Source organism: Ranitomeya imitator, chromosome 1, assembly GCF_032444005.1.
Source record: "Ranitomeya imitator isolate aRanImi1 chromosome 1, aRanImi1.pri, whole genome shotgun sequence".
NCBI classification, from domain to species: Eukaryota; Metazoa; Chordata; class Amphibia; order Anura; family Dendrobatidae; genus Ranitomeya; species Ranitomeya imitator.
In genome coordinates, this window is record NC_091282.1 from 1,179,373,879 (window position 1) to 1,179,388,418 (window position 14,540).

Below are 14,540 nucleotides of genomic sequence, written 5' to 3' on the forward strand. Positions count from 1 at the left end.
CCCCCAGCAGAAAGGCGCGGGGGGATCACTCGCCTCCAGAGCCTCGGCGCTCGCCAGATATTGCCAGCCGGAGTCATCTTTCTGCAGGAGGAGGAGGGATAGAAGAACACAGCCTTGGACGGGTAGACCCAGGAGAGCCTGCAGCTTCAGGCTTTTTGGTAGGCCCTCATTTTGGCGCCTTCGCCGGGCGGCAAGAGCTGGATCAAAAGGGTCCAGGTAACAGCACGAAGTGAGAGTAGACATGCTGGGGGATGGATAGCTATGTCCGGCTCCCTTGAATTCCGGTCACGCCCCACAATCACTTCACCAGGACCGCTGCCATCAATCACTATGCGTTAGAAGTCATTGTGATGGAATATTATTGCTGCAGCTGGAAGTTATGACTGATGGAAGAAGAGGCAGCATTGGAACGGCAGCAAGGGTGCAATCTGAGCATTGCTTTTTATTTTTCGACCCCATTCTGAGCATTAAATATAATAAATCGCCCCACCAGACAACCTTTTTAACCCCGGCCATACACTGACTCACTTTATCCATCATTGGATTATATATTCTGACGAGCTTTGAATTTTTTTTTTCTTTCTGCCGCCATTGTTTCTGCCTCTTGGATGCCTGCTGTAATGATCGGTCATCCCCAGCGTGTGATATGGCAGCACCACGACTCTCCTGCGCCGTATTATAGACCATTACTCCTTCTCCAGAATCTCCTCCAGCGGAGAAACCTTCATGTCAGATCTTCACAAAGCTGCTCCGAGCCTCCCTGATATATTTGCTGTTATGCGATACATTTCTTTCCATCATTACCTGTTATTATTTCCTGATAGATCCTCTGTTTGATGTTGCAGGATCGCTGCGGATACATCATTTTCTTTTTTTATTTCTTTTATTTCTTTTATGCCTCTTTCAGGAGCGCTGATCAGTCACGAGGAGCTCTTACTGCAGATCAACACAGAACGCGAAAGCGGGAACATGAGCTACAAGTTGGGACAAGTGAGTCGCTCATAGATTTTATTTTCTCATCGCTTTTGTGATGTACGTGTAAGGAGGACAGAACCAAAAGTTAGGGGCCACGACAGACATTTAAGAAGGTCCAAGCTTCGGGTTGGTGCAGGGGGCCGACAGACCGTGCTAATCCTTGCCAATAGTCACGGCAAGGTTTCTTCCCACCTCCTCATCACAAAGAGTGCCACGTTTCATCCAGCGGGGTGTTGGGGTTTGCAGCACTTCTTTTTTCAGGTGAATAGGACTATGTTGCAGTTTCGAAAATCAATGAACAGGAAATGGAACTGGTTTTGTCTAATAAAAAAAAAACACATAAATTTGCATATCGTACACATTTGCTTTAGTTTCCGGTAAGTTTGCTCTTTTCGCACGCTGACCATTCTCAGATAAGGTGCCAGCGCTTGTGATCTTTATTCCACACAGACTGGGAGAATAATTTGCACCATGCACTTATCTGGTCCGTCACTTTTTGCTATAGCAGGCTGAACAAAACAGTAGACCTTTTACTAAAGGGAAATATCAGGATTTACAAATTGGGGCTTACATTGATAACTTGCCAATTCTTTTCGCTCACCCCCTGCCGCTTCTGTTTGGACATATTCTGCCTCCCTAGCCATAGTGAAAACGTGTTAAGTAGATGATCTCACCAAGGATAGAACGTCGCCTGACATGCCCCATGGCTCGCTAAATAATAAGGCAGCGGCCCGTAATAATACCCTACATGTTTTCTCGTAGGTCTCTATCCATTCTGTCTGGCTGGGAAACAACATCACCCCTCTAAGACCAGAGGAGCTTGATGAAGATGAGGAGGATGAGAATGATGTCCCAGCGCCATCTTCACCTCCAACGTCTCCTATAAACTCCAGGTTTGTCTTTTTTTTTTTTTTTTTAACGTGTTGTTAGCCATGTCAGCTGAATGTTATGCCATACTGTGATATGTCCCCCTACATATAACCGCAGGAAGCATCGTGCCGGAGTCGACATACATTCCTGTTCACAATTTCTTCTCGAGCTCTACAGCCAGTGGATTCTTCCATCTAATGCAGGGAAGAAGACCCCGGTCATCCTGATCAGCGAGGTGGTAAGATCGGTAAGTCACAGGGTTTTTGGCATTGTTTGACCCTCTAGGTATGACAAGACCAGCATGTCGCCCAGCAAGGAGCATTGCGTACAGTGCATTCACGCCCAGACTCGCGTCTGACTGTGATGTCTCCCACTTTATTCCTCTGCTTTCCTGCCCCGTAGCTGAATCACAGTTAAAGGGTTATTCTCAATACAGTAAGTTATCACCCATAGAATACGGGTTAACTTACTGATCATTGGGGATTAACCGCTAGGACCCCCCATGATCACAACAACTGGTCTCTGCAGAGCTTTGTCTTACGTGCTGAAGCGTTACACATGCTCCAGCTACGCTCCATTCATTATCTATGCTGGAAATAGAGGAAAGTGTTATGCCTTGAAGATGGGGCACTGCAAAGTCCAGTTGTGGGGGTCACGCCATGCCATGACCGGCTGCCGTCTTCCCGACTGCATTACTTTGCTGTGCCCTGTAACATTTCCTCTCTCCTCCGCAGATGCTGGCTGTGTCTGATCTCTTCACCGAGAGAAATCAGTTTGAGACTATGTACACGGCCTTAACCGAGCTGCAGAAGCAGCACCCGTCCGAGGACGAAATTCTCATCCAGTATCTAGTGCCTGCAATCTGCAAAGCTGCCTCCGTGCTGGGAATGGTAAGATAAGCTGAGGCCGCCCGCTCCTCCATCACTGGCTGCCCGCCGGGTGGTGCCATCTCATTACAATGGCAGCTCTCTCAGGACTGGTACCGGGCAGCACGTTGGGGGTAGCAGCGACCGTGGCAGGCTAGGTTCTCTTTACCCAATAAACAGGAGACGTTGCCATTTATTTTCCTATTATTTATTTGTATGGACTTCATAGTGTTAAACTTCGGAGAGAGACTGACATTAGTGCAAGCTGTATACGGCTCTGTGGACTGTATGCCAACGTCTGTACCAGAAGATTATTAACCAAAGTTGCTTATGAAAGCCTGTGAATCTCTCAGATGGGGGTCCGCGGTATGGAGCCCCCCTTATAAACGTGTTATTAGTGGGCGGTATATGGATGGCATGTCAATGAATGGCTGTCATATATGGCTTTATTTCCTCCAGATGGTCAGACGACCTTGTCGTTGGCCCAAGTACAACGTTTATCATGTGTCCACAGCTCTTACGTCCCATGTTGGAGCATAACTTTGGTCACACTTATGCTCGGAGATAGCGAAGCTCTGCACTCCGGTATCCCACTCACTTCCATGGTCCGTAAGTTACGCATTAGTTTGCAGGTGTTACCAATCCAGCTGGGGGCATGGGACCATCTCTCCCATGATTATTGGAGGTCTCGGCAATCCTGCATTTACCATCTGTCTTGTGGATAGGTGACAAATGTTGTTCGTGGCTCTTTTTTTTTTTGCCTACTGCACGGAGTACCTATAAATTTTAACGCAGAATTTGCCACTCTCAGACTCAACCCATAATCCCGATCACTCCAGGACAGCAAGAAATTTGTAGCCCAGACCAATCTCCTACCATTGTTTTCCCAGGATAAGGCAATAGCAGAGCCCGTCAGCCGCCTCCTGGAGTCCACCCTGCGGAGCACTCACATGCCCAGCCGCATCGGAGCTCTGCACGGCATCCTCTATGTGCTGGAGTGTGACCTGCTGGACGACACGGCCAAACAGCTCATCCCCATCATCAGCGACTACCTGCTCTCCAATCTGAGGGGCATCGCACAGTAAGTGTCCGACCAGTGATCCCCTAAACCAAGGGCAACTGTGGTCCCTGCTCCCTGTTTTGGTAACGGGTGGTCAGTTTCCATTTGTGTCAAGGAAAAGTATTGCAAACTCCCCTCCAATTCTAAAAGTTTTGTTTTCTTTCTTTGTGTGAGACTCTTTGCGATGTAAATGTCATGCAATAAAATGTATTAGAAAAATGTGACTTTTATTTCTTTTCTCTCCAGCTGTGTAAATTTTCACAATCAGCAGCACGTTCTGGTGATGTGTGCAGCCGCCTTCTATATGATAGAGAACTACCCCCTGGATGTTGGGCCGGAGTTTACCGCCGGCATCATACAGGTACTGGAGCCGTGCAAACTTACAACTGTATCAAATCCTGACCATTTTCTTCCAGCCATCACCTATTAGTCTAAAGGCCTCCTTAGACCTTAGGTAGCTGCCAATCGTTTAGCTGCCAGCTATCTCGTCCAAGAGAGCCGCGGTCAGACATCCACGGAGATTGTCAGTCCGAAATCGGATAACCCTGATCCTTATCTTCCCCAACATCATCAGTCTGGGACCCCCTTACACATTAGGTTGTCACCCGAATCCTCTATATTAGACCTTAGTCTAATATGTTTGGGGGGCCTTAAGTGCACGCAGCATTTGCACCCACAGTAAGATGTGTACATGCGGTATATGTCTGATAGTCGTCACCTTATTGATAGAAGCCCGGATATCCATCCACCATTGGGCCCCACTCTGCCGAGAAATTTGTGTGTTGTGGCACTTTCCTATAGTGTGAAATAAATTGTATGCCGGACTGGTGGAAGCCTACAAGAACACACTTTTTACCTCTGTCTTGTGTTTTGGGGTCTATGAACACTTTATTGTGCACCCTTGAAACGTTTGGCCCAGAATACAGCACAAAAACAAGGTTATGAGCAAATCAATTCTCAGGAGCCAGGTTGGTAGTCAGTGGTCGCTGGGCAGGAGCCCTGAGAATCCCCTTTCACTTGCCGTCATCCACGACTCTGCTTTTAATTTCCTAATTTGGTACGACGTCATCTTGAGGCTGCAACGATGACAAAATGTCTGACTGGCAAATCAAAACAGGAGCTGTGGATGGCGGCGGGTAGGAGGTGGCTCTCGGTGGGCTCCTGCCCAGCAACCACTGATTACTAACCCAGCTGGTGAACCAGAGTCCTGAGAATCTATACGCTTATCACTAGCACTAGGTTTTTAGGGTTTTTTTTTTGGGAAAAGGATTTTCCACACACACACACTGTCCCATCACTTTCTGATACTTGGGCATCCAACTGTGGGGTCAACCAGTACTCGGGATGACGTTTCTTGGAGGCCTGTAGCCTCAATTTATAGAGAAATACCTTGATTCCTTTCTTGGGATTGCAGTAAGTTAAGCACCCATGACGTGAGTACAGGGGGAGGTGGGGGTCACATGTCAGGTCAGAATTTTAGCAAAAGCCATTTTGACAGGTCATAAATTACAAAGTTGCTCACGGAGACATGGATAAAGCACTGAAAATTTCCCTCTGTCCTCAGATGTGTGGGGTGATGGTGTCGTCGAGTGAAGAAGCCACACCATCGATGATATACCACTGCGTCCTGAGGGGCTTGGAGCGCCTCCTGCTGTCGGAGCAGCTCTCGAGGTTGGATGGGGAAGCACTGGTGAAGCTGAGTGTGGACAGAGTCAATATGCACAGTCCGCACAGAGCCATGACTGCTTTAGGTCTAATGCTGACCTGCATGTACACAGGTGAGTGAGCGCGATGTGTGCGGAGACATGAATATATATATATATGTATATGTATGTATATATATATATATATATATATATATATATATATATATATATATATATATATATATTCGCATCTTTAATTTTTGCTATTACAAGTGGATTGTGTGATCAGCCTTGGTCTCAAACCTGTGATGCCTGGGACGGTCCCTCCGCTCCAGCGTTCAGAGATGTTGTATCAGGATCTACCTGTATGTAACCCCTTTCTCATGTACAGCACCATGGAATTAATGGTGCTATATAAATAAATAATACTAATACAGCATTTTGACGGCCGTGCAGGTCCCTTCCAGCGTTAGTGATGCGCCGGCTCTGCTCCTGCTCTGCGTTGATCAGATCTGTGTCTGGTAGAGGAGACAGAAGAACACAGGATATTTCTCTCCATTTATTGTGGTCACTTGGATCACACAGGAGCAGAGGACGTCTAAACGCCACATTATGTCTGTGTTATGTAGGAAAAGAGAAGTTCAGCCCTGGCCGTACAGCAGAGCCGAGTCCTGCGGCCCCGGACAGCGAGTCTGTCATTGTAGCCATGGAGCGGGTGTCTGTGCTGTTTGACAGGTAATTCGTTTGCTATTATTGTGGAATAATCATTCATTTTTCTTTATAGAACGGCAGATTTTGCATTCAGGGTTCTAGAAAAGCTGGGTGACCCCTTGTAGTGTAGCGATAGTGATGGATTATTGGATCTTCCAGCAGCCTTATTTGCCTCCTATAATCTGGACGTCCGTCCTGTAATGAATTCTTGCCCTGGGTGTCTGTGACGATACCGGCAGTGAGCGCAGCGCTGTATTCAGGAAGCTCCTGGCCGCATTACATTTATCATGCAATTTTCTGTCTTAAGGATACGGAAAGGATTCCCGTTTGAAGCGAGAGTCGTGGCAAGAATCCTCCCCCAGTTCTTGGATGATTTCTTCCCTCCTCAGGACGTAATGAACAAAGTAATTGGAGAGTTTCTTTCCAACCAGCAGCCGTACCCGCAGTTCATGGCCACCGTCGTTTACAAGGTAATTCATTAGTGATGACATATTAAAGGGGTTGTCCTGTCATTGACATCATAATGGGGGCAGACTCGGTGATTAGTGCCATTGCTATAACTAATCGGGTCTGACCTCTCGGACCAGAATGAAGGACATGCATGTCCGCTGTGGCCTCTTCACTGGCCGAGATATCACCGTGTACTAGGAGATGGTGACGGGGGTCCTACTGCTGCACGGACCTTTCGTTCTTTGGATTGGTAAGTGTCACAGAGGTCGCATCATAGAATGGTGACATCTCAGATATACACCAACCTCCTAAGATGGGAATAACACTTTTAAGGAGAAATTAGCAACACTATCCAATTTTTTAAGTCTCTCTCTGGTCTCCAGTCGGAGGGGTGAATACTTTTTCTCTAGACTTTTTTTTAGCTTATGGACACTTTTCTAACTATTAATGCTATCCATACACATAATATAGCTGAGTGATTGGCAGGCCACCACCTCTCCAGACACATGTACACTCAGCTTGGCCGAGCGTTCATATGTTCTCCGTGGGGATAGAGGAGAAAGCTGCTGCTGGACACTATTGGCAGTGGCTCATCTTCCCTGAAAACAGCGGATCTGGCATGGAGATTTCAATAGGTCGATCCCACTCTGCCCTGAAACCATCTGTGCGAAGAAAAGTCTAGAGACCCCACCCAAATACATGCGATAATCAGCCGAAGTCTGCGAGCTCGGCTGACTTTTTCACCATGTATGGGGTCCGTACATACCAGACACATGCTGCCATACAGACAGTGCAGGACAGATTGGTGTTCCATGAGTATGCCCGGCCCCAGGAACAGTTTTAATAATAAAATATAAATGACACCCAAAAACCAAATTAATTAAAAAAAATTGAAAATCACATGCAAGACATTCCCTTTAATAGCCTTGTTATGGTCTATAATACTATGTCACTTATTGTAAATCGTGAACAGGTGGTGTTGCCCTTTAAGCCTTGTCAGAAAGCCCATAGAAGCATCGGAGACGTTTTCCTAGGTAGAAGGATTGAACACTTATCGCCACATCCTGACCAAGCTGCCTGGTCATCTGGGCACAAGTGAAGTCCTAATTGTCCCTATTTCCTGCACTGCCAGCGCCTGCAGCGTGTGCACCGAAGTATCGGAACAAAGCTGTTATCCCAAGCGCACAAGCATAAGGACCTGCCGTGCATGACATTTGCAGCCCTAGGATGTGTGAGCAGGTTAAGGCCATAATATCCGCTTTTCCGTGTAAGTGGGTTATGTGCCTGGCAGAGGCATCGAGGCTTGTAATGTGAGCAGATTAATCTCCCTCTGCACCATTTACAGTGACGTCCTGTCACCCAGAGCACATTTCCCAAGTGCTGGCTGGAGCACACGGCCTCTGCGCGGAGCAGATCGCTGAAGATTTGCAATCATTCCTGTATATGAAACATAGCTACGAGCCTGGGTTACACGAGAGGGATGAATATCCCGGTGAGGTCCATGAACTACACAAAGCACAATGGGGACTTGGTTCTTAAACCAGGACAGAGTCCATCATTGTAAGTGGAATGGAGACGCGACTTAGGATGTTAATGGTGAGCTCACACAGTGATCGTTGCTGCATGTCTCCCTGTGGACTAGCAGCGAATTAGAAAAAAATTCATCTTCGTTATTTACACAGAAAAAAAAATTGACAAAAAAAATTCCGAAAAAGGTTTAATTTCCATTATGATAATAAAAAATGTGTACGATTATAAAAATCTCAAGTTACTTTGCTTGGCCCATAGGCTATTGTTATCTTCCATCTGAAAATCCCCAAAAAATGTTATGTCTGAATAGGTTAAATGGGCAGTGTCGCACCACTAAAAGGGGTAGAGCACGCCATGAGTCAGGGGAACCCGCACTTCCGCCTCTTCAAGGTACCTACAGGTAATAGGTGCACTGCTCCACTATAGGGCCTGTGTCCCAGTCTCCGCACAGCCGGTGTGATGGCGTCTGCCTTATTCCACACACTGCCCTGATGGAAGCAGCACCGCAAAGGAATGGGGCTAGGTGAATAGTCTTTTTTATTTTTCTATCCATCAGTACTTGTAGGGAGATGGTGGGGGCAGTCATATTGTATGGGGGACTGTTGAGGCATGCTGTGTGTGTGGGTGGGACATAATACTACCTGTGGGTCTGTCAAACTTTGTGGGTGATTATGTGGTCATCATAATGTGTGAGGGCAAAGGATGGCTCAGTACCATGTGGGGGGCACCATACTGTGCAGATGGCTGTGTGGGGTGGGGTCATACTGTGTGGGTCATTTCTACAGTGTGTGGGAGATATCCTGCTGTGTTGGCAGATTGTGAAGGATATAATGTGTGGGTGACTGTGGAGGATATTATACTGTTTGGGAGACTGTGGAGGATATCATACTGTGTGGGGGTTTGTGGAGGATATCATACTGTGTCAGGGACTGGAAGATATACTGTGTGGGACTATGGAGGATATCATACTGTGTGGGGGACTGTGGAGGATATCATACTGTGTGGGGGACTGTGGAGGATATCATACTGTGTGGGGGACTGTGGAGGATATCATACTGTGTGGGGGACTGTGGAGGATATCATACTGTGTGGGGGATATACTGTTTGGGGGATTGTGGAGGATATCATACTGTGTGGGGGACTGTGGAGGATATCATACTGTATAGGGACTGTGGAGGATATCATACTGTATAGGGACTGTGGAGGATATCATACTGTATAGGGACTGTGGGGGATATCATACTGTTTGGGGGGTTGTGGAGGATATCATACTGTGTGGGGGACTGTGGAGGATATCATACTGTGTGGGGGACTGTGGAGGATATCATACTGTATGGGAGACTGGAGGATATCATACTGTGGGGGACTGTGGAGGATATCATACTGTGTGGGGTTTGTGGAGGATATCATACTGTGTGAGGGACTGGAAGATATACTGTGTGGGGGACTATGGAGGATATCTTACTGTATGGTGGACTGTGGGGGATATCATACTGTGTGGAGGATGTCATACTGTGTGGGGACTGTGGAGGATATCATACTGTGTGGGGGACTGTGGAGGATATCATACTGTGTGGGGGACTGTGGAGGATATCATACTGTGTGGGGGACTGTGGAGGATATCATACTGTGTGGGGGACTGTGGAGGATATCATACTGTGTGGGGGACTGTGGAGGATATCATACTGTGTGGGGGACTGTGGAGGATATCATACTGTATGGGGGATATACTGTTTGGGGGATTGTGGAGGATATCATACTGTGTGGGGGACTGTGGAGGATATCATACTGTATAGGGACTGTGGGGGATATCATACTGTTTGGGGGGTTGTGGAGGATATCATACTGTGTGGGGGACTGTGGAGGATATCATACTGTGTGGGGGACTGTGGAGGATATCATACTGTATGGGAGACTGGAGGATATCATACTGTGGGGGACTGTGGAGGATATCATACTGTGTGGGGTTTGTGGAGGATATCATACTGTGTGAGGGACTGGAAGATATACTGTGTGGGGGACTATGGAGGATATCTTACTGTATGGTGGACTGTGGGGGATATCATACTGTGTGGAGGATATCATACTGTGTGGGGGACTGTGGAGGATATACTGTGTGGGGGACTGTGGAGGATATCATACTGTGTGGGGGACTGTGGAGGATATCATACTGTGTGGGGGACTGTGGAGGATATCATACTGTGTGGGGGACTGTGGAGGATATCATACTGTGTGGGGGACTGTGGAGGATATCATACTGTGTGGGGGACTGTGGAGGATATCATACTGCGTGGGGGACTGTGGAGGATATCATACTGTGTGGGAGACTGGAGGATATCATACTGTGTGGGAGACTGGAGGATATCATACTGTGTGGGGGACTGTGGAGGATATCATACTGTGTGGGGGACTGTGGAGGCTATCATACTGTGTGGGAGACTGGAGGATATCATACTGTGTGGGGGACTGTGGAAGATATCCTACTGTGTGGGAGACTGGAGGATATCATACTGTGTGGGGGACTGTGGAGGATATCATACTGTGTGGGGGACTGTGGAGGATATCATACTGTGTGGGGGACTGTGGAGGCTATCATACTGTGTGGGAGACTGAAGGATATCGTACTGTGTGGGGGACTGTGGAAGATATCCTACTGTGTGGGAGACTGGAGGATATCATACTGTGTGGGGGACTGTGGAGGATATCATACTGTGTGGGGGACTGTGGAGGATATCATACTGTATGGGGGACTGTGGGGGATATCATACTGTTTGGGGGATTGTGGAGGATATCATACTGTGTGGGGGACTGTGGAGGATATCATACTGTGTGGGGGATATCATACTGTTTGGGGGATTGTGGAGGATATCATACTGTGTGGGGGACTGTGGAGGATATACTGTGTGGGGGACTGTGGAGGATATACTGTGTGGGGGACTGTGGAGGATATCATACTGTATAGGGACTGTGGGGGATATCATACTGTTTGGGGGATTGTGGAGGATATCATACTGTGTGGGGGACTGTGGAGGATATCATACTGTGTGGGGGACTGTGGAGGATATCATACTGTATGGGAGACTGGAGGATATCATACTGTGTTGGAGACTGGAGGATATCCTACTGTGGGGGACTGTGGAGGATATCATACTGTATAGGGACTGTGGGGGATTGTGGAGGATATCATACTGTGTGGGGGACTGTGGAGGATATCATACTGTGTGGGGGACTGTGGAGGATATCATACTGTATGAGAGACTGGAGGATATCATACTGTGTTGGAGACTGGAGGATATCATACTGTGGGGGACTGTGGAGGATATCATACTGTGTGGGGTTTGTGGAGGATATCATACTGTGTGGGGGACTGTGAAGGATATCATACTGTGTGGAGGATGTCATACTGTGTGGGGACTGTGGAGGATATCATACTGTGTGGGGGACTGTGGAGGATATCATACTGTGTGGGGGACTGTGGAGGATATCATACTGTGTGGGGGACTGTGGAGGATATCATACTGTGTGGGGGACTGTGGAGGATATCATACTGTGTGGGGGACTGTGGAGGATATCATACTGTGTGGGGGACTGTGGAGGATATCATACTGTGTGGAGGACTGTGGAGGATATCATACTGTGTGGGGGACTGTGGAGGATATCATACTGTGTGGGGGACTGTGGAGGATATCATACTGTATGGGGGACTGTGGAGGCTATCATACTGTGTGGGAGACTGGAGGATATCATACTGTGTGGGAGACTGGAGGATATCATACTGTGTGGGGTTTGTGGAGGATATCATACTGTGTGAGGGACTGGAAGATATACTGTGTGGGGGACTATGGAGGATATCATACTATATGGTGGACTGTGGGGGATATCATACTGTGTGGAGGATGTCATACTGTGTGGGGACTGTGGAGGATATCATACTGTGTGGGGGACTGTGGAGGATATCATACTGTGTGGGGGACTATGGAGGATATCATACTGTGTGGGGGACTGTGGAGGATATAATACTGTGTGGGGGACTGTGGAGGATATACTGTGTGGGGGACTGTGGAGGCTATCATACTGTGTGGGAGACTGGAGGATATCATACTGTGTGGGGTTTGTGGAGGATATCATACTGTGTGAGGGACTGGAAGATATACTGTGTGGGGGACTATGGAGGATATCATACTGTATGGTGGACTGTGGGGGATATCATACTGTGTGGAGGATGTCATACTGTGTGGGGACTGTGGAGGATATCATACTGTGTGGGGGACTGTGGAGGATATCATACTGTGTGGGGGACTGTGGAGGATATCATACTGTGTGGGGGACTGTGGAGGATATCATACTGTGTGGGGGACTGTGGAGGATATCATACTGTGTGGGGGACTGTGGAGGATATCATACTGTGTGGGGGACTGTGGAGGATATCATACTGTTTGGGAGACTGTGGAGGATATTATACTGTTTGGGGGTTTGTGGAGGATATCATACTGTGTGAGGGACTGAAAAATATACTGTGTGGGGGACTGTGGAGGATATCATACTGTTTGGGGGACTGTGGAGGATATCATACTGTGTGGGGGACTGTGGAGGATATCATACTGTATGGGGGACTGTGGAGGCTATCATACTGTGTGGGAGACTGGAGGATATCATACTGTGTGGGGTTTGTGGAGGATATCATACTGTGTGAGGGACTGGAAGATATACTGTGTGGGGGACTATGGAGGATATCATACTGTGTGGAGGATGTCATACTGTGTGGGGACTGTGGAGGATATCATACTGTGTGGGGGACTATGGAGGATATCATACTGTGTGGGGGACTGTGGAGGATAAAATACTGTGTGGGGGACTGTGGAGGATATACTGTGTGGGGGACTGTGGAGGATATCATACTGTGTGGGGGACTGTGGAGGCTATCATACTGTGTGGGAGACTGGAGGATATCATACTGTGTGGGGTTTGTGGAGGATATCATACTGTGTGAGGGACTGGAAGATATACTGTGTGGGGGACTATGGAGGATATCATACTGTATGGTGGACTGTGGGGGATATCATACTGTGTGGAGGATGTCATACTGTGTGGGGACTGTGGAGGATATCATACTGTGTGGGGGACTGTGGAGGATATCCTACTGTTTGGGAGACTGTGGAGGATATCATACTGTTTGGGGGTTTGTGGAGGATATCATACTGTGTGAGGGACTGAAAGATATACTGTGTGGGGGACTGTGGAGGATATCATACTGTGTGGGGGACTGTGGAGGATATCATACTGTGTGGGGGACTGTGGAGGATATCATACTGTGTGGGGGACTGTGGAGGATATCATACTGTGTGGGGGACTATGGAGGATATCATACTGTATGGTGGACTGTGGGGGATATCATACTGTGTGGAGGATGTCATACTGTGTGGGGGACTGTGGAGGATATCATACTGTGTGGGGGACTGTGGAGGATATCATACTGTGTGGGGGACTGTGGAGGATATCATACTGTGTGGGGGACTGTGGAGGCCATCATACTGTGTGGGGGACTGGAGGATATCATACTGTGTGGGGTTTGTGGAGGATATCATACTGTGTGAGGGTCTGGAAGATATACTGTGTGGGGGACTATGGAGGATATCATACTGTATTGTGGACTGTGGGGGATATCATACTGTGTGGAGGATGTCATACTGTGTGGGGACTGTGGAGGATATCATACTGTGTGGTGGACTGTGGAGGATATCATACTGTGTGGGGGACTGTGGAGGATATCATACTGTGTGGGGGACTGTGGAGGATATCATACTGTGTGGGGGACTGTGGAGGATATCATACTGTGTGGGGGACTGTGGAGGATATCATACTGTGTGGGGGACTGTGGAGGATATCATACTGTGTGGGGGACTGTGGAGGATATCCTACTGTGTGGGAGACTTGAGGATATCATACTGTGTGGGGGACTGGAAGATATCATACTGTGTGGGAGACTGGAGGATATCATACTGTGTGGGAGACTGGAGGATATCATACTGTGTGGGGGACTGTGGAGGATATCATACTGTATGGGGGACTGTGGGGGATATACTGTTTGGGGGACTGTGGGGGATATCATACTGTGTGGGGGACTGTGGAGGATATCATACTGTGTGGGGGATATCATACTGTTTGGGGTATTGTGGAGGATATCATACTGTGTGGGGGACTGTGGAGGATATCATACTGTGTGGGGGATATCATACTGTTTGGGGGATTGTGGAAGATATCATACTGTGTGGGGGACTGTGGAGGATATACTGCGTGGGGAACTTTGGAGGATATCATACTGTATAGGGACTGTGGGGGATATCATACTGTTTGGGGGATTGTGGAGGATATCATACTGTGTGGGGGACTGTGGAGGATATCATACTGTGTGGGGGACTGTGGAGGATATCA

At 47.9% G+C, this 14,540-nt stretch overlaps 1 protein-coding gene across 2 annotated transcripts in view; it reads left to right on the forward strand.

Annotated features, from left to right (window-relative positions):
* The window catches only part of HTT (huntingtin), a 276,760-nt gene that overhangs the window by 255,260 nt on the left and 6,960 nt on the right, over nucleotides 1-14,540 (forward strand). For both annotated transcript variants that reach the window (XM_069744747.1, XM_069744746.1), the window contains 9 exons: nucleotides 908-990; nucleotides 1,738-1,868; nucleotides 1,963-2,092; nucleotides 2,580-2,735; nucleotides 3,602-3,792; nucleotides 4,018-4,132; nucleotides 5,336-5,549; nucleotides 6,047-6,152; nucleotides 6,436-6,598. In XM_069744747.1, the coding sequence (XP_069600848.1) occupies nucleotides 908-990; nucleotides 1,738-1,868; nucleotides 1,963-2,092; nucleotides 2,580-2,735; nucleotides 3,602-3,792; nucleotides 4,018-4,132; nucleotides 5,336-5,549; nucleotides 6,047-6,152; nucleotides 6,436-6,598 (1,289 nt within the window). The remainder of the gene's footprint in view (nucleotides 1-907; nucleotides 991-1,737; nucleotides 1,869-1,962; nucleotides 2,093-2,579; nucleotides 2,736-3,601; nucleotides 3,793-4,017; nucleotides 4,133-5,335; nucleotides 5,550-6,046; nucleotides 6,153-6,435; nucleotides 6,599-14,540) is intronic.